The following is a 19,415-nucleotide window of genomic DNA, read 5'->3' on the forward strand; positions in this document are numbered from 1 at the left end:
AGTGACTGACAAGAATTAGGTTGACTTCTTAGCTGGTCTCGTCTGGTAGACCCATGAGGTATCTCGTGATCTAGGTGTGCAGTAAATGGTGACTACAGACTACAGCCTTACACCAGCACGGGGTAGATCTGGGCCTTGTAGACCGGCTCGTGCTTGCACAGCACCTTGGTAGCCAGCGACTCGTAGTCGAACAGCCAGCAGTTGTGCGGCACATTGGGCACCTGGTGGATGTGCAGACGACCCGACGTGTCGAGCGTCTTGAGGCCGTACAGGTCCTTGGTGTACTCGGCCGTCTGCTTCATGTCGACAATCTTCAAGCTGCTGAACTTGGTGTTGACCTCGGCCACGGACGCGACGGTCGAGTACTTGCCGAGCAGGCAGCTCTGCCACGGGGCCTGGATGTCGTCCTGCGGCGACGCGAAGAAGTGCGCGGCCTTGAGCTTGAGGAAGTTGGTCTTGCGGCGAGCCTGGTTGGCAGTGCACGTGGCGTCGGTGCCGCAGTTCTGCAGGTTGTTGACCTTGGGCAGGAACGGGTCAATGCTGAGCCAGTTGGTGAGCGCGGCGTCCGCCAGAGGAGGCGTGATGATGTTAGCGATGGAGCTCTTGGCCTGCAGCGCCTTGTTCGTGGTCACCGTCTGGATGAGGTCGCTCTGGAACTTGCCCTTCCACGACGTCGAGTCGGCCGCGTACTTGGCGAAGTCGAAGTCGGCCGCATCGATAGCGTACGGGCCCAGAGCCTGCAGCAGCACCTGCAGTGGTACGGCGTCCGAAGCCTGAGGACCGAAGAAGTTGCCGTTGCCATCGCCAGCCAAACTGATGTACGAGTGCACGTTGTGGTCGTCCATCTCTTCAACCACACCACGAGAGACCGAGCCTCCCTGCGAGTGAGCCAGGAAGTGGTAGCCGCTGGCGTAGGTGGCAGGGCTCTGGGCAATGATGCCGCGGATCTGCTTGATGGCCATTTGTACCTGCTCCGACAGGGCCGTACGCACAGAGCAGGAGGTCTGGCAGAAGTCGAGCGCCACGTAGGTGCGGCCTTCAGCCTTGAGACTCGCCTCGATCTGAGCGCCGTTGGTCTTGTTGCCCGTGGCGCCGTGGAAGAAGAAGACGGGGAGCTTGGATGCTGCAGCCTCGGTGGCAGCGGCAGATCCGACGAGCGCAGTCGCAGCAGCAATGAAGAGGGCACGGAACGAGACCATGGCTTGAGACGAGTTGGGCGGGGCGAGTGAGGGCTTCCGTGCAAAACGCAAAATGGCAAGTGGACTTGAAGACCGCCAGAGAGCTCAAGTGAATCCGCTGGTTGGCATGACAGCGACAGCTGCAACGTTGGGATCGCATTCGGATGATGGTAGAGCTATGTGTTACAGCAGTAATAACCTACAGAACCTACAGCACTCGCTCTTGTGCCAGTCTCTCGTAATGGCTGTCGACTCGGCGACACGGCCGATCCCAGAATTCAATCTCCCAGCCGGCGCCACGTTTGAACTGGCAGTTGTAGGCAACAGACGTGTCCTGCACGCCATCAACCCGTGGCTCATAAAGAACAGACGCACGCGAGCTCCAGCGCCAGCGTTATCCTGCTGTTGGCTTCACGCTTTGTGCTTGGCAAAGCTCGGACAGCAAAGTGCCTCGCCAAAGAAAATGATGCACTGATACTGTAATCCTCGAGTGGTAAACATTGTCCAGCACAATCATTGTTAGTGGACCTCCTCGTCGGGCCGAAGATCTCCTCGATGTCCACGCTTTCGTGAAGCACCGGCGACCTTGAACACGTTTAATTGGGTTATCACGGTTTGCTGTCTGTATTGTTACTGGAGCAACCTACACAAGCAGAGGGTAGATCTCGGCATCGTACACAGGGGCGTGTTTGCACGGGACGTCCGTTGCCAGTGACGTGTAGTCGAACAGCCAGCAGTTGTGGGGGACGTCCGGCACCTCGTGGATGTGCAGGCCGCCGGCAGTGTCCAGCGTCTTCAACCCATACAGGTCGTCCACGTACTCAGGGGTGTCCTTCATGGCAACCATAGTCAAGTCGGCGAACTTGGTCTCAACCTCGTCCAGCGTGGCGACAGTTGTGTACTTGCCCAGCAGACAGCTCTCCCACGGGGCCTGGACGTCGTCCGCAGGCGACGCAAAGAAGTGGGCGGCTTTGAGCTTGACGAAGTTGTCCTTGCGGCGCGTCTGGTCAGCCGTGCACGTGGCATTCGTGCCGCAGTCCTGCAGGTTGTTGACCTTGGGCAGGAACGGGTTGATGCTCAGCCAGTTGGCCAAGGCAGCCTTGTCCAAGGGAGGATTGATGATGTTGGCGATGGAGCTCTTGCCCTGCAGCACGTCGTTCGTGGTCACCAGTTCAATCAGGTCGCGCTGGAACTTGCCCTTCCACGACGTCGAGTCGGCCGCGTACTTGGCGAAGTCGAAGTCAGCCGCATCGATAGCGTACGGGCCCAACGCCTTCAGAAGCACTTGGAGCGGCACGGCGTCCGACGCGTGGGGGCCGAAGAAGTTGCCGTTGCCATCCCCAGCCATGCTGATGAACGAGTGAACGTTGTGGTCGTCCATCTCTTCGACCACGCCACGAGCGACCGAGCCTCCCTGCGAGTGAGCTAGGAAGTGGTACCCGTTGGCGTAGGCAGCAGTGTCCTTGGCGATGATCTCACGCACTTGCTTGATGGCCATTTGCACTTGTTCCGAGAGCGCCGTGCGCACGGAGCACTCGTTCTGGCAGAAGTCGAGCGCCACGTACGGGCGGGTCTCGGCAGTCAGGTTGGCTTCGATCACGGCTCCGTTGGTCGTGTTGCCGGTTGCGCCGTGGAAGAAGAAGACGGGGAGCTTGGCACCTTCGGCGGCCTCATTGGCAGCGGAGAAGCCGATGATCGCAGCAAGAACAAGAGCGCGGATGGAGAACATCGTGTGCGGGCTACCGTCGCAATCTCGAAATGACCAGCAAATCTAGAGCTCCGACTAAAACAATTTAATCCGCGCTCCGCTCCAGCTCCAATGCTGGTGATGGCACAGATGCAGTCTCGGGATTTCCCCCGATGATCGTCGCGCTAGCTGTCGCAGACTTGATACGCTTCGCCTTGAGCGTGAGCCCAGCAAATGGGCTCTTTCACTGGTCTCTTGACATGTGCCTATCCCAAAGCGCTTCCATCCAGTTGAACGGGAAGTTGTAGACAACCGGTGTGTCTTGATCCAAGAATCGGGCGCTTCGATTATGGGGAATCCGTTGACCGCAGCGAAGTAGTCATCTACATTATTGCAGCAAGACGAGGTGTTCTCTTCTGGGTGAATCAAATGCGTTCTGATCACGCTAAGGGCAACAGAATTGTTGTACATGTACCCGTACTGGTATTGTAGCGGCCAAAGAGCATTGCACCTGATAATCTTTGGCGCGGTAAACATTTGTGAACCAGACCACGTTAGCATTTGACGCTTGAACCGGATCAATCTAGAGATTTTAGGCTGTACTGCAGCTGCTCTAACGACGCTCAAATCTTGCGTCCAACGTACTCCAGACACGGAGCTCGTCAACTTTGCTTGTTGAAGGATCTTAGGTTGAGCTGCTGAGTTACACGAGCAAAGGATAGATCTGGGCGTCGTACACGGGGTCGTGCTTGCACGGGAGATTCGTCGCCAACGACGTGTAGTCGAACAGCCAGCAGTCGTGCGGAACGTCCGACACCTCGTGGATATAGAGACCACCGGCAGTGTCGAGAGTCTTGAGGCCGTACAGGTCCTTGGTGTACTCAGCCGTGTCCTTCATGTCGACGATAGTGAAGTCGCTGAACTTTGTTTCAACTTCGTCCAGAGAAGCCACCGTCGAGTACTTGCTTAGAACGCAGCTCTGCCACGGGGCCTGGATGTCGTCCTGCGGCGACGCGAAGAAGTGCGCAGCCTTGAGCTTGACGAAATTGGTCTTGCGGCGAGCCTGGTTGGTAGTGCACGTGGCGTCGGTGCCGCACTCTTGGAGGTTGTTGACCTGAGGAAGGAACGGGTCAATGCTGAGCCAGTTGGTGAGCGCGGCGTCCGCCAGAGGAGGCGTGATGATGTTAGCGATGGAGCTCTTGGCCTGCAGCGCCTTGTTGGTGGTCACCAACTCGACAAAGTCACGTTGAAACTTGCCATTCCACGTCGTGGAGTCTGCCTCGTACTTGGTGAAGTTGAAGTCGGCCGCATCGATAGCGTACGGGCCCAGAGCCTGCAGCAGCACCTGCAGTGGTACGGCGTCCGAAGCCTGAGGACCGAAGAAGTTGCCATTGCCATCGCCAGCCATGCTGATGAGCGAGTGCACGTTGTGGTCGTCCATCTCTTCAACCACACCGCGAGAGACCGAGCCTCCCTGCGAGTGAGCCAGGAAGTGGTAGCCGCTAGCGTAGGTGGCAGGGCTCTGGGCAATGATGCCGCGGATCTGCTTGATGGCCATCTGCACCTGCTCCGACAGGGCCGTACGCACCGAGCACTCGTTCTGGCAGAAGTCGAGAGCGACGTAGGTGCGACCTTCAGCGGTGAGGTTGGCTTCGATCTGAGCGCCGTTGGTCTTGTTGCCCGTGGCTCCGTGGAAGAAGAAGACAGGGAGCTTGGCAGTCTCTGCAGCGTCGTTGGCAGCGACGATGGCAGCCGTAGCAGCGAGAAGAAGAGCGCGAACGGAGAACATGGTTCGAGACGAGCTTGAGACGGGCGGGTGAGAGCGAGCACCGCAAACGCGAAATGAGCAGATCGAGCGCTCTTGCTCCTCTGACGTCCGACGAGCACAAACTGAATCCGCACAGAGCGCTGCCCAGCGTCAGCGATTATGGCAGCGGATGCAATTCAACATTTTCCGGCTTGTTGTTGTTGTTGTTGTTGTCGCAGACTTCGCTAAAGGCTCGCGAGTCGCGACACCTACCGATCGCATACGTTGTCTTCCAGCTGGATCACTGTGTGTGTGTACACTGCGAAGGCAATCGGTACACACGCAGGGTTTGAAGAGAACTCGAGGCACTTGATTTGAGTCGGCCAATGGAGTTTTCAGGAAACTTTTTTGCGTTTGGAGCTCTTTGTTGCAAAAAGGGGAACACTCGATTTAACCATGCTCTCAACTCGCCAAGTCATAGGTACAACGCCGTCCGTTTGGATCTTCCGACGCATTTGTTGTGCATCAAGTTGCACCGACTGATGAAGTAGCCAGACTGGGACTGCCGCTTGGATCGCAGCGCCATCACTTCAAAGCGACACTCGTCCCCCCCGTCACATTTGTACGTGACCATCGAACCCCCGTGCAGTGTGGCCAACAGCTTGATCGTCATGCCGTTTGCTGCCGCGTATTTGCGCAGAACCTTCGTGCACGACTTTTGGTCCGGAAAGCACATGCCCTTGGTGATGCTGACGTCGGTCGAGCTTGATGCAGGAGGCTCCATTGGCTCGAGTGAAAATCCGACTTTTTCCCTTTTGGAAACAAAGAGTGCCAAATGTGAAAATGTGTTTGATAGCTCCCCATTCTGTGAAAGAATCAAACGGTCCGGCTTGATGGCTGCAACTACTTTCACAACTTGTTCAACGTGCCCATCGATGTGCACGATCTTCCGTCGGCGATCGTCGAGGTTGATGACGGTTAATTTGCGATGGCGATCTATCGGTTGAAGCTGCAGCAATGCCGACCATTATACATACAGGTGTATCAACACTTTCTACTATACCAGTTTTCAAAGTGGTGTTTCTTGTTCTTGATTTACCTACGATTTGCTTGTAGTAGGTAGATTGACTGCAGCTTCATACCAGCACCGGGTAAATTTGAGCATCGTACACGGGGTCGTGCTTGCACGGGAGATTGGTCGCCAACGACGTGTAGTCGAACAGCCAGCAGTTGTGGGGGACGTCCGGCACCTCGTGGATGAACAGCCCTCCAGCAGTGTCCAGCGTCTTGAGTCCGTACAGGTCGTTCGCGTACTCAGCCGTCTGCTTCATGTCGACGATAGTGAAGTCGCTGAACTTTGTTTCAACTTCGTCCAGTGACGCCACTGTCGAGTACTTGCCCAGTGCGCAGCTCTGCCACGGAGACTGCAGATCATCCTGGGGCGAAATGAAAAAGTGCGCGGCCTTGAGCTTGACGAAGTTGGCTTTACGGCGCTTCTGGTCAGCCGTGCACGTCGCATCCGTGCCACAGTCCTGCAGGTTGTTGACCTTGGGCAGGAACGGGTTGATCCGCATCCAATTGTCCAAAGCCGCGCCCTCCAGCGGAGGTGTCATGATGTTGGCGATGGAGCTCTTGGCCTGCAGCTCCTCATTCGTGGTGACGAGCTCCATGAAGTCGCGCTGGAACTTGCCTTTCCACGTGGCCGGATCGGCCTCGTACTTGGTGAAGTTGAAGTCGGCCACGTCGATAGCGTACGGGCCCAGAGCCTGAAGCATCACTTGAAGCGGCACAGCTTCCGAAGCCTGAGGACCGAAGAAGTTGCCATTGCCGTCACCGGCCAAACTGATGAGCGAGTGCACGTTGTGGTCGTCCATCTCTTCAACCACACCACGAGAGACCGAGCCCCCCTGCGAGTGAGCCAGGAAGTGGTAGCCGCTGGCGTAGGTGGCAGGGCTCTGGGCAATGATGCCGCGGATCTGCTTGATGGCCATCTGCACTTGCTCCGAGAGGGCCGTACGCACAGAGCATGCCTTCTGGCAGAAGTCGAGAGCGACATAGGTGCGACCTTCAGCGGTGAGGTTGGCTTCGATCACTGCAGCGTTCGTCTTGTTGCCCGTGGCGCCGTGGAAGAAGAAGACGGGAAGTTTGGCCTCGTCGGCCACAGTACACCCAGCGACTGCAGCGACGACAAGCAGCAGAACTCGGAGCGAGAGCATCGTTCAGAGAGGGAGGTTGGAGCTGTGACAGCTGCCGTTGAAAAGGCGAAATGGCAAATGCACAGGCGAGGACGCAAGCATCACGACGACAACACGCACGCTAACATGTGCGATGTGCTTGTGTTTGTACACTGGACGGTGCCCGCCGCCAAAAAAAAAAATGATCATGCCAGGCCTAGTCATGTACAGCCAGACACAGTAATCAAGCAGCGAGCGGCGACCACCGAGAAAGTATCCGACGAAAGGACGCGAGCCGTCCGACAAGCTCTTTTCAAGTCCCCAACGTCACTTTCTAGCGGTGAACGCATCGTGCTCCACCATTTGTCGTGTGTTACCATTGCGTTCTTTTCTCTTTGTCGTGCGTAGACCATGGGCGCCGAAGTGTCGAGATATCTCGAGCAAGACGCTTTCCAGAGTGACAATGGCGTTCTACTCGAGCACCAATTGGTGCCGACTGGCGGTGTACGGCGCAGCAGCAAAGACGTCGCTTACCGCTCACAGATGTTCGCGTTCTGCCAGCATTGGGATCTCGTCCGAGTTACGGAGTTCCTGCGTTGGTACACGGACCTCGTCAAAGTCAGGAAGAAACAAGCGCAAGGCGACGGTGACACGACTCGGGTGGTGCTTTCCGACACGTTAGACGTGCGCCGCCAAGTTGATGGACTTGCGAAGGAAGTTGCGGTTCTGGAGCAGCTTTTGGCGCAGCTGGAAGCTGAAATTGAGAGTGTAGCGGTGGAGAATAGCGACGCTGAACCGCAGACGGCCGAACAACTCGCAGATTTTGCAGCAGACGGAGAAGAAGTTGATCAAGACGCAACTGAGTCAGCGGACGATTTGCTGGCGCGAAAGCGGAATGCAGAGACTGAGTTGCGCGAGAAAGCTGTAGCTCTGCGCGACCTGAAGCTGCATCTTCTGGGCTCCATCGAAGGCGTCGATCTCCGAGAGATTGTGCGGTGGCCACTATTCGTCAAAGCTGTGACGCACGTTCATTTTCAGGAGACTGTGAGGTCTAGCATCCAGTCCAGTGCGCAGTGGCACCCAGCATGTGCAGGGTTCGCCATGCAGCGCGAAGATCAGGCCAAGTTTCAACTTGAAGAATACAACAAAGGCGATATTTTGCTGCCCCCTCCAGCAAAACATGACATAGAGGGTCATACGGATGATAGTGCGAGCAGCTCTGCGGCCAGTGGAGATGATAGTGAGGCAGGAGATGACGAAGAAGAAGAAGAAGAGGAACGTGACAAAGGTCAACCAGAAGACAAAAAGGAAGAACTCCCTACAGCCACGGATAATGACGGTGTGGATGGAGACGTAAGTGAAGAGGACGAAGAGAGTAGCAGTGAAGACGAGGAACCTGTTCATCCGGTAGCGTCAACCCCTGTGAATGAGGAAGACGATGGCAAGCGCTCATTAAACGAAGATACTTTAGCCGAACACACGAACGAAGACTCTAACCAGATGCCACCAAATGGACGAGCCAAGGTCGAAGCGCTGCTGAAGAAGCCCCGAATTATCAAGCGATCAATTCCTGCCCTTTTCGATGCAACCACAAGAAGTCCAATCTTTTTCGGATATTCTTTCGAGAAACAGAAAAATCCCGTTGATGAAGCTCTGGAGAGTGAAAGTGCGCTAAGAACGAAAGAAGATGCCATCTTTGACATGAAGATCAAGTACCAAAACGATAAGCTGCAGTCGACTAGAGCTTCGGAAAGAGGGAAGCTTCAAGCGCTGACTCAAAAAGAGAGCGGCCTTCAGTTGAAGCGTGAGAAGCAGTGGGCGAAGAGACAAGCGGACCTCGAGCGCGCGAAAAAAGAATTAGATCCGAGCGATGTCTTCTTCAAAACCAACGAGTCTCAAGACATAAAGACAAGGGACCAGGAAGCGTTCGAAGACGCCGAACTTCGACGTCAACAGCAGAATATTGACGCAAGAATGCTAGCAGCAGAGCAGGAGTGTGCACAGTTTCTGGAACAAGTTGCTGCCTTGCGCTGCCTTGATAAACCGCTGGGGGATCTGCGCTTGACATTCCACGTAGAAGAGCTGGAGAGGTACGAGCACGAGATCAATGCGGCCAAAAATGCTCTTGCCACAGCACAGGAAGAGTATGCGGCACTCACAACGTCCAAGCTTCGGGCACCTGGGCAGGAAGCGAAGCTCCGATCTCAGGTATTATTCGCTGAAGACCAAATCAAGGCACGGGAAAACGAACTGGAACGCATTTGTCGCCTCCACGAGAACGAGCAGTTCCTTCTCGAGCGCGCGCAGGAAGTTTTTGATAAGGAACAACTCTTCGTGGCTTTGTTCACCTGCCTCAACACCGGGAACGCTTCAATTACTACCAGCATCGACGCCAATTTCGCTTTCCCATTGATTGATGTCGCGGTTGCCATGCTTCTAGGGGCTGGGAGATGCTCGATATCGGACAAGATTAAATTCCTCTTTGAGATGTTTGCTCGGAGAAGCGAACGACCACGTGCTATCTCTTCTATCAGCGTTCTGACCTCGGCCTCTCTTGCAGAAGTGCTTCGCGTGGTCTTAAGTGTGCTTTCAAGAATCGGAGATATTCGTCTTCCGCGTGTTTTAACACGAGAGTTTCTTCAGGAATTTGTGGAGCGCGAATTCTTAAAGCTGAACAGTATATCGTCTAGCGATGATACGGATAACCCCCCTGAGAGGCAGGGAATGACGCTGCATGAGTTCACCAAATACTGCTTCGAGACGATTGAGGGCTCGAAATATCTGTGTGAACTGTTGGAACATCCTTGGAAGTACCAACGATTATCCCGTTTTGTGGTGCAACACATGAGTTCCATCCACCAGTACAGACTCGGCTTGATTAACGTCAACGACTTGAAATACGCCCTGGCTCGACAACTGAATCAACCACGGGAAGAATTATCCCAATGGAAGAAAAGTATCATTCATGATCGTGCACTCGCCATGGGAGAAAATGATCCACTCAAAACGGATTATTCGAAGTACCTTCCGAAGCGTAGAGCGAAGCTTCTCTCTAACGTCGTGCCCTTGGACCATGGAGGGTATCGAAACGTACTGCACTATCGCATGGAAGTGATTTTACGCTCTGCGGTAAAACTACAGACAGCTTGGCGCGCCAAAAAGGGCAGACAAGTGGCTCGACTCGCAGCCGAAAAGCAAGCTTTCTATCACGCCCGCGGAGTCGCTCTGGAAGAAGCGCGACAGCGAATAGAGAAAGAATGGAGCGATCGAGACGCCAAACCTGCTCATAGCGTGGACAAAATGAAGTTTGAGGCCAAAATCCGCATGAAGCAGGTCAAACTACGCACAAAGGGGAATACTTTCAGTCGTGAACAAGTGCTTGCGCTCCTGACGGAGGAAGCTGTTCAAGGCGCTCAAAAGGAAGTCGAGAATCGGTTCCGCGAAATGGAAGAAGAGTTCGGTTATCTGAAGCATGCAGAGGCTTTGAAGCTCCCACACACAGAAGTGAAGTATCTTCAGGAGGACATTGCCAAGGGCCTCGTGAATCAACTTGTGCATGCTAAGCAAGAATCAGCTTCCGTTGGGTCTCTGCTGGAAACCATTGCTGTGAACGAAGAGAAAGCGCGCCAGAATACTGAAGCCAAGAAGCGCAAGCGTGAAGGAACGGATCATCCACCGCCCGAGGTGCCAGAGACAGATATTGGTGAACAAGTTGAAAAACATTTTATTGATGAAGAAGCTGCTGCAGCCCGTCACTATCGAGCCAACAAGCGTAAAGAGCACATGCTGCACGGTCGATTCCCGCCTGAATTGTACGCCAGCGGCTTGACTCTTGACGAAATGTCCCTTCAGATGGTGCTTGCTTTCCCAGACCCACCGCTAACTACGTTGCAAGATCGACTCAAACAGGTTTGTGCGGGTATGACAGATTTCAAGCTGGCAGAGTTCTTGCAAGAACTGCCATCGAAGCGCCATATCTGTGACTACGTGACGGCATTTCGCCGCCTCGACGGGTCGTACGATACAGAGGCAATGGAGACAGACCTGTACGAACATTTCCGGATGATCCGAGGCTCGCCGGAACTCGCTGCAGCACTTGTCAGTATTTTTGACAGTGATTTGGAGTTTGGGCTGACGCAGGCGCTCCTCAACACGATCCAGGTGGAGAACGAGCAAATCTTGGGCCAGATGATCGCCACAGAGAGCCACAAGGTTGCCAGCGAAAACACGCTCGTTATGGAGAAACGATTGATCCGAATGGGGTACAAGAGTGAAGAGCTTGAGACTGAAGAGAATCAAGACGGCTCGACGGAAAGCGAAGGAAATCAACATGTTATTGACCCGAGTAGTTTGTTTTTACAAAAGGAAAAACACCTTTTAGAGCAGAGGCGGAGGAAGGCGTTAGACGCGCACAATCGCCTCGTTCAGGCCATGAAAGCTTGGAAAGAAGCAGAGTGGTCTCTCTTGGAGACGGAGAGGAGTCAACTCAAGGTGCGTCCTTCCTATCCGATTCTACCAGCACATCGTACGAGGTGGAGTGAGCGTTTTCACAACGCGTTGCAGCTGGACGAGGCTGATTCGGACCAGATCCAGGCAAAGTACACGGAGATCCTTCAAGTTTGTCAGGATTTCATCGACACTGCGAGTGCCATCGCGTTGGTTCTCGTACGAGAATTTTACTTGCCAGCTCGAGACAAGTCCATACTCCCTGCAACGGAATCGCCGATTGACGGACGCAAAGATAATATCCGGAGAACATCTCGACTGAAGTACGAGGCGCATGACATCCTCTTTAAAGTCTGCACAGACGACCATGGACGCTTTGAAAACTCGCACGAGTTTGCTGCGAAGGCCGGTGGACACGAAGTGCGGAACTCTGCCATCTATCTCCGCGAGCTAAGAGGTCACGGTAATGTCCGTATCCCGCTGCAGTGCACTGTGGATTTTCAGGGATTTCGCGTCCTCTGCTCGTCAAAACTCCCGATTGAAGTCGTCGCGTGGACTGAATCTGGAGACATCCAACGCGTCTCGAAGCAGCTTGTTCACGGTAGCGACAACCGCGGTAAGACGGTGACTTTCCAGAACAAAGAGCTTGACGAGGCTTTGGCCAGTGTCGCCAGCCGACTGAACCTTAGTCGCCATAGTGCCAGGGGCTACGAGGATCTCACGTCCAAGAGTATCAACGCAGCAGCGGATATGCTTGGCTATCTCAACGGCCAGAAGCAGCTCGTCCTCGTCAATTTTGCACGAGCGATGCCCCCTGAAGACCCTGATGTTACGCCTCACCTGCTGCAATCCACCAGAGGCATGACTATCCTGTGGCGTCAGCTACGGCCTGAGCTCGTAAAAAGCTTCAAAACGCCTCTTTCTCCTGACGCATTGTCCTCGCTAACGTATCGGACTCCAGACTGGCAGACACAAGCGCTCGGAGTGGAAGAGGCGACGAAATATCTCGTCAAGCAAGTGGTCCCGCTGTTTGCCGTCCAGTTGTCGCAGAAGCGCGAGTACTTCGACTCGCCCGAGTTTGACCTGGTGAAGGAGATGCATCGACACGGGATTAACGTGCGCCACCTTGGGCTTCTGCGCTCCCAGTTTTTGTTTAAACTGTCTGGAACTGCCACGCTGCAGTACTCGACAGCGGAAATCCAGACCACGCAAGACTTCACCCGAGAATTGGAGCGAGGCGCCCACGTGTACATTAACGGGAGGGTTAGTACCGTCAGTCGAGACCGAAGCCACCGCTTTGACGCGACTTGCATCACGCTCACAACTACTCACACGGGAGACTCCATCCAGAACGTGGCTGTGTATGGCGGTCGGTTAGACTGTCGAGAGCGGTCGGACACTTTGCGGCGCTTCTTGCTCGGAGAAATGGTAGCCAGAACCTTCAAAAACGTCGTTCGGCACCTCATGCGGCAAGCTGCGAAGGCCAATTCGACCGGTTTAACGCCCATGTTGCACAAGCACATACTGATCCAGTCGCTGAACCTGCTGAGTGGGAGTCGAAGAGGAAGCGAAGCACTGTGGAAAACGCACATCTTCGAGGGAATTCGTGCCCGTTTCGGGCTACGAGCTGTGTCCGAAGTCGACAAGCAAAACTTACGAAGACAGCTGCTTCCTGTCCTCGAGTACATTGTTCGGCGCGTAGTGGCTATGCTGGCGATCCCAATCACGCCGCTGTGTTTGGAGCGTGTAGGCCAGCACCCAGACTGCTACACGTTCGTTCTGGACGATTTGGTCCCCTCTGGAGACCACTATCGCGTCAAACACAATGTAGCCATGTTGTATTTCTCCATGGCGTCTCTGCTGCTACTCCAAGCCACAGTGAAGCAGGCCACATCCTACAAGCAATTGCTAGTAGCAGACGAACCGAGTGGATATTGGCCACTGTGTGACCGCCGAGGATCGATCGAGCCAACAAATCTCGGCGCTTATGGTACCGAATTTCGAGGAAAATATCTTCCTGGATGCACTCTTGAAGGCGAAGGCCCGATACTAAACGCCGACTTGAATCGATCCGTGGAGCTTCGAAAGGCGTCGCGCAGTTGCGTCCAGTTTCCTTACGACACTCGCTTTTATCCTTCCGCCGTCGATTCACACGTGTCCTTGGAGGCTTGGTGTCGCTGCGATGGCCACGAAAGCTCACGGCGGGTGGTGCTGACACTGGGGCGCTTCTGTATTAGCGCGTTGAAAGCAAACGTTTGGGCGTTCAGTATGAACGTCAAGAGTATCGACATCTTGGTGCTTGGGGCTCACGTGGTCATGGGGAAGTGGACGCACCTGGTTGGGACGTACGATGGCACCATCCTGCGCTTGTACGTGGACGGCTTGCTCCAGAATGAAGTTGAGGTGGAGAGCGTGGCGGACTTGGAGATCCAGAAGAGAGAGGCGATCATGGCGAGAACGCGGGAGGATATTGCAGACTTGGAAGACGAGGCCAAGGGCGCTTGTTTCAAGGAGACCGACCGCGAGACCAAGCTCTTCTTCACTTCGAAAGAAGGCAGGCGCCAAGTCAAAGAGAGCAGTTCCAAGTTGCTAGACGAACACGAATTTCGCGTCCGTCTGTCTCGAAACGCGGATGCCAATGCGAACGCGGCAGGGTCCGAGCCACTTCCCGTGAAGAAAGACGCGTCCAAAGTGTCGCGCACCGATTTCGAGCCCGTGGCGAAGAAGCAACTTCTCCGCGAGAAGTTCGACGCGAGGTGGGCGGTTGTGGCTGCGGAGTTCAAAGAGATGCGAGCGCGCGTGAACCTCAAGATCCAGCGACAGCTGGACGACCAGTCCAACCAGGACGCGCGCCAGCTTCGCATCGGGTGCTTGTCCTCCGCTCGGAGGAGAGACGGGAAGTACTTTTTCCACGGGAACATCGCCCACGTCGCGTACTACAACAACAAGGTGCTGAGTCGGGACCAAGTGAACGCCCACTACGTCATGGGGACCCGCGACCGAGCCCACGAGTCGGACCACTTGTTCGCTCTGGCCTCGAGTCGGTTTTCCCGAGCGCTCGAGTACGCGCCGGATGACAAGCGGATGCTCGAAAAGTTTGCGGAAAACGTTTGCGCGTCGCTCAAGTACGACCTGGACCACCGATACGCTCAGCAAGTGTACAAGAAGAAGGTCCGCTGCGGTCTCAAGCCCTTTGTGGCCACGGACAACGCGCACGGCATTGCTGAAGTCTTGAAGAACCTCCCACGGGACCCGGTTTTCAGCGACTTGTTCCTACTGTGCTACCACAGCCTTGTCAAGATCCAGCCTAGGTATTTCCAGGCGACCGAGTCGCAACACTGTCGGTTGTCCCTGCGACAGCTTGGGCGACTGCCGTTCGCCTTCTTCTTGGGGTCCCGATCAGCCGATTCGCTCGTGAACATCATGAGTTGGTATGACCACGCGGACGACGAAGACACGATCGTGGCGACCTTCGCAGATATTATTTGCAACGTACTGGTCGAGTTCCCGACATTTTATGGAGACCAGCTGACGAATATGCTGTGGCTACGGGACCTACGCAACCCCAAGGCGGTCGTGTACTTTGTCTTATCCCTGGAATCGAGCGAAGACGCTCGATCTATCAACCTGAAGGACGTACTGGACGTCTCGGAAGAGGACATGGAGGTGATCGCAAAGAGCAACAGGTTCTGCACGGGTCTTGCGCTGGCTCGCTGCTCGCGCTTGTCCGACGGCACTATGAGACGCATCGCGTTCAGTTGCTCCCAACTGGAAGAGCTCGATATCTCGTACTGCGCACTGATCACGGATCTCGGACTGGCAGCAGTGGGGAAGTACTGCAACCGACTCGTGCGATTGAAGATGGCGCACTGCCCTCAGCTCCGAGACGTCGGAGTGGAGGCCGTTGTACGCTCGAACCCGCGGCTGGAGGAGCTCGTACTCAGCTTTTGCGAGCGGATCACGGATCGCTGTTTCCTCACGATCGGTCAATCTTGTCCCGGGTTGACTGTCTTAGACGTGGAACTCTGCGTCCAACTCGGCAACAGCGCGATGAAGCATCTCGCGACGATGTTGGCGAGCCCCGCAAAGCTGCGGAGACTCAATGTCGGCGGCTGTCGGCGCATCGGAGACGAAGGACTGCTCGAAGTCGCCAAAGTGTGCTCGGGGCTACAGCAGGTGAACGTTCGCCTCTGTGACCGACTGACGGACCTGTCTGTACGAGCGCTCACTCACAACTGCTTAGAGCTGGAGTCTCTGGACCTGGAGGAGCTGCATTCGCTCTCGTACAGAGTGTTCGTGTTCGACCAAGAGGGCGACGGACGAGGTGTCGTCGACAAGAATTTGCTGCTGAAGCTGAAAAGCCTCAACGTGAACGGCTGCTCTGGGTTGAACGACTTAGCGCTCGGCCACGTGGGGCACCGAGCCAAGGCACTGGAGTCGCTTCGTGTCTCGGCTTGTACGGACCTTAGTGACCAGGGACTTGGCTGGCTCTTGGACGACATGCTGGATCACTCGGGAGGAGGGACGCACCTCGCACACTTTGACGTGAGTTACTGCCCCAAATTGAGTGCTCAGGGCGTCCACAACGTGGTGCTTCGGTGTCCTGCTATCGTGTCCCTCAATCTGTCGGGGTGTACGCATCTGAGTGATGCCAACATCGTTGACATTGTCAGCTCTTGCGCGAAAATTGTGCGCCTCGAGTTGGCATTTTGCAGAGAACTAACGGACGCGGTGCTGTACGCAGTCGCGAAACACCTGAGTCTGGAAGAGCTCAACCTGTCGCGGTGCGTGCGCATCACGGACGACGGGGTGCTCGAAGTCGCCGGCCAGTCGTCAGTTCTTCGCCGACTCAACGTGTCGGCCTGCAAAAAGCTGGGTGAGAAATCACTGTTCGCCTTGCTGGACGGGTGTCGCCTGCTGGAAGAACTGGACGTGACGCACTGCCCGCTCTTCTCGCCCGAGACGCTGGCGAGATTCGCCAAGCGGAAAGTAAAAGTCACGACTCGAAAGCTGGAAGAAGTGCTCATCTCTTCGGCTGTGGGTGCTCTCGAAGCCAAAGAGCAGCAGGAACGAGAGGAGGCTGAGCAACAGCGAAACGAAATGAGCGTCGACGCACTGCGGTATATGACCCCAGAGCGGCGAGCCAAATATGCCAAGACACTTGCTGCAAAACCAGTAGTCGCTGGGAAAAAGCCGTCGTCGACCAACCTACCGCCAATAGGTACAAGAAGCGAGCACGAAGACTAGAATCGGACGGATAAAAGCCGAAACGGACGTCAACTCTATTGATGGGAAAGTGTGACTCAATCGACGGTGCCTGCAAGATGGAGCGCGTTGAAATGGACGGAGAGCAGCAGAGGAACGACGCGGACCTCAACGGCCCCCTGACTTGCCACATTGAGCAGTCCATTCGTACGTCCGATCGCCACTGCGGTAGTTGGCTGGTCTAACAAGCTCACAAACTCAATGTGGCCAGATGACAGCACGGAGGCAGACGAATTGGCGCTGCTTCGAGCAGAGAACGCCCTGCTCAAGAAGAAAGTGAAAGCGCTGGAAAAGGCTCGTGGAGACAAGCCTGGACTGTAGGCGCACTATGTGGTTGCAGGCTGTAGACCCGAGAGTAATTGTGGTGTGGCCAGGAAATTGGTGATCGACGAGAAAGAGATCCAACAGATCGACATCCTGTTGAAGAAAGCAGAGGTAAGTCTCGTACCGGGGCTATCTTGAAGGCGAACTGACTGGTGTGTGAATGTACTGTACTCTCAAACAGGATGCGAAGATGGAGGCGATGAACTATGCAGCTAGCACGTCGAGAGAGAAGGTAATATTCGCCATATCGCTGGAGTCATCCGAGCACCTGACGAGCTTGGAATGTGCTCTCTGGGGACAGCTTGGCCAGGATGTCCGCGTACTACAGACGATTTTGCAGAAAGTAAGGCAGGGCAATTCGGTTGAACCGTCTTCTATGAACTGACTCAATCGTGCGAATCCAGGCGAAAGCTGAGCGCCATGCTTTCAAGAAGAAAGTCAAGGCGAGCGAAGACAAACTTCGCGATGAGCGGGCGAAAATGGCGCAGGTGAAGAGTTCTGCAATCGCTTAATAGGGAAGTACGTGTCGCTCACAAAATGCCAAACACCAGGAAGAGGTTCGTTTTCAAGTCGACCGAGAGATTTTCGCAAAGATCATCAAGGTAACCCTCCTAGAATTTGCACCCAGTACAATATTTGCTGAAAAAAGATGCACTGCTTAGGACGACCGAGACGCATACAACCAGGAAGTGGACGTGCTGGTCCAAAAAGTGGCAGCAATTCAGCGCGAAAAGTACGATTTGTTTCTCTGGGCTAAAGAGCAACAGGAGCGACATTTGCAGGAAATTCGCAAGCTCACGCGAACCCTTGGGAGAACGAAACGCGTCGTGGACGACCAGGTGCGCAAAACGCAAAACATTAGCGTGCAAAATCCGAAACGAATTTTGGTACTAACCTTGCCAATTGCAAAACTGCTAGGCCGCTCAAAGTGTCCAAATGCTAAGCAGTATACGCCAAGTGAACGCCACTGTGTTTCGCACGACCAGCGCCTAAATTGCGCAAAAGTAGCAACGCAAAGTTTGCAAATGTACCTTTTGCATTTTTGCACTGCGTCCCACTAAACCAGTGAGGTTCTTATTCCAAGGGGCTGTAGATGATTCGCTGGAGACTCCCGCGTTGCTCCGACACTTGGATAACCATTTTGAGGTCCAGGATTTCGCCCTCGTCGTCCTTGAAGGCGGCGATGAGCAGGCCGCAATTGGCCAACTGACTGGGCTCGATGCCCAAAATGTTGATTTGCGGGGTCTAATTTGCACAACGGCGTTAGTGCAAATTTCATTATTTGCCAAGCTTTTGGCGCAAAACGAACCGAAAACTGAAAGTGGTTGTCGCCTCGCGCGTAGTCCGTTGCCTCCACTTGTCCCAGTTGTATGCACAAAATCTAGGGTTAAGGAGAAACTCGAGGTGTATACAAGAGCTGCAGTACACATGTATACACAAAAGGTGGAGAGGATATTGATAATGTGGCGCTTGGTGACTGAGTCCACCAGGTACTCGACGTCCCAGACGCCGTTGGTGACGGGCGCGTCTAGGTGGAAATCCACTTCCAGGTGCAACTCGTCCGTGAGCGCCGCCGGGTTGGGCGAAATGTCCACGGCCGTGACGTCCACCGTCGGCCGCGAGCGCAAATAGTCTTCGGCCTCCTGCTGCTTGCTCTCGCTCATGGCTCTTCGATTGGTGGCGTGGATACTCCTTTTTGGTGCATGGGTAAAAAAACGACGACTACAAAAAGTCAAATGTGTAAGAGATCAATCGTTCACTTGGTGGGGCTCTCTCACTGAGACTACCGTCTCGTGTTGAGCCTCCTTTTGCTGTCACAATACCCACATATTAGTTGCTCGCAGAGTGCCTTGCCGACGCCAGCCTCACGCTCATTCTCGCTATAAAGTCCGTCGAAAAATGGCCACACGCTGATTGCAGATAATATACTACTGGGGACGGTCGCCATTTGCGAGAGCAAGAGCAGGTGGTGCCAGTTGAGGAGAGGCTTCAAACACGTATGGGTGCCCATCGAATAGAGAGACGTTAGCCGTATCGAAGGCGAGCGATAATGCACTTCTTTTTAAGGGTGGTTGCACGGTAAATCACCGACGGGAATTTACGCTCAAGTATACACTTCCGTGCACTGGTATACACCAAAATTCGCCGAAAAATACAAAGCCCGAGAGTTTCTGAACCCATTTCGGTTTGGCTCTGTCCCCAACAAGTACATGTAGTGGCATGAACAAGGTCACACTAGGAAGGAAGCAACTGACCCTAGTACACCTGAGTTAGCGAACTGCATAGCCTAAAAGCAAATCTTGGGGGGAAATAGTGGACCGATTCCCACAGATGTCCCTTCAAAACCTCGCCTGTACAGATCGCACAGCATCATAACGAACTTCTACCTATGCGTCACGTGTGTCCTGCCACGCATCTCCGCTCTACTTCAAACTCGCATTTGGCGCCGATTAATGGCGCCCGTCCACCATGATCTTGACGCGGTGCCACTACAGTGTGCTGCGACATCAGATAAAAGTGGTGTTACCAATGCCCCCAGAGTCTGGTTTGTGCACTAAAATGGACCGACACGGTCAGAATAGTGTCTCTGCTTT

The 19,415-nt window shown here is 54.6% G+C and overlaps 6 protein-coding genes across 6 annotated transcripts; 2 read left to right on the plus strand and 4 right to left on the minus strand.

Moving 5' to 3' along the window:
* Window positions 1–107: 107 nt before the first annotated feature.
* KRP23_7552 (Lysosomal thioesterase PPT2-B) lies at window positions 108–1,199 on the minus strand (the record flags this gene model as incomplete). Its single annotated transcript, XM_067892883.1, has 1 exon — window positions 108–1,199. The coding sequence occupies one exon, from the start codon at window positions 1,197–1,199 to the stop codon at window positions 108–110; it is 1,092 nt and encodes a 363-aa protein (XP_067744720.1).
* A 2,369-nt stretch (window positions 1,200–3,568) lies between these two features.
* Window positions 3,569–4,125, minus strand: KRP23_7553 (Lysosomal thioesterase PPT2-B; the record flags this gene model as incomplete). The annotated part of the gene is made up of 2 exons (XM_067892884.1): window positions 3,569–3,979; window positions 4,111–4,125. 2 exons carry the CDS (start codon window positions 4,123–4,125, stop codon window positions 3,569–3,571), a joined length of 426 nt encoding a protein of 141 aa, XP_067744721.1.
* Window positions 4,126–5,087: 962 nt separating this feature from the next.
* On the minus strand, window positions 5,088–5,396 carry KRP23_7554 (uncharacterized protein; the record flags this gene model as incomplete). Its single annotated transcript, XM_067892885.1, has 1 exon — window positions 5,088–5,396. The coding sequence occupies one exon, from the start codon at window positions 5,394–5,396 to the stop codon at window positions 5,088–5,090; it is 309 nt and encodes a 102-aa protein (XP_067744722.1).
* Window positions 5,397–7,197: 1,801 nt separating this feature from the next.
* Window positions 7,198–16,479, plus strand: KRP23_7555 (EIN3-binding F-box protein 1; the record flags this gene model as incomplete). Its single annotated transcript, XM_067892887.1, has 1 exon — window positions 7,198–16,479. One exon carries the CDS (start codon window positions 7,198–7,200, stop codon window positions 16,477–16,479), a length of 9,282 nt encoding a protein of 3,093 aa, XP_067744723.1.
* Window positions 16,480–16,556: 77 nt separating this feature from the next.
* On the plus strand, window positions 16,557–17,814 carry KRP23_7556 (uncharacterized protein; the record flags this gene model as incomplete). Its single annotated transcript, XM_067892888.1, has 9 exons — window positions 16,557–16,644; window positions 16,709–16,814; window positions 16,872–16,932; window positions 17,003–17,053; window positions 17,123–17,164; window positions 17,226–17,309; window positions 17,373–17,423; window positions 17,484–17,660; window positions 17,740–17,814. The coding sequence occupies 9 exons, from the start codon at window positions 16,557–16,559 to the stop codon at window positions 17,812–17,814; spliced, it is 735 nt and encodes a 244-aa protein (XP_067744724.1).
* An 81-nt stretch (window positions 17,815–17,895) lies between these two features.
* On the minus strand, window positions 17,896–18,485 carry KRP23_7557 (uncharacterized protein; the record flags this gene model as incomplete). The annotated part of the gene is made up of 3 exons (XM_067892889.1): window positions 17,896–18,066; window positions 18,131–18,177; window positions 18,260–18,485. 3 exons carry the CDS (start codon window positions 18,483–18,485, stop codon window positions 17,896–17,898), a joined length of 444 nt encoding a protein of 147 aa, XP_067744725.1.
* Between the last annotated feature and the right edge of the window lie 930 nt (window positions 18,486–19,415).

Source organism: Phytophthora ramorum (genome assembly GCF_020800215.1).
Source record: "Phytophthora ramorum isolate Pr-102 chromosome Unknown Phyram_PR-102_s0006, whole genome shotgun sequence".
Classification (NCBI taxonomy): Eukaryota; Oomycota; class Peronosporomycetes; order Peronosporales; family Peronosporaceae; genus Phytophthora; species Phytophthora ramorum.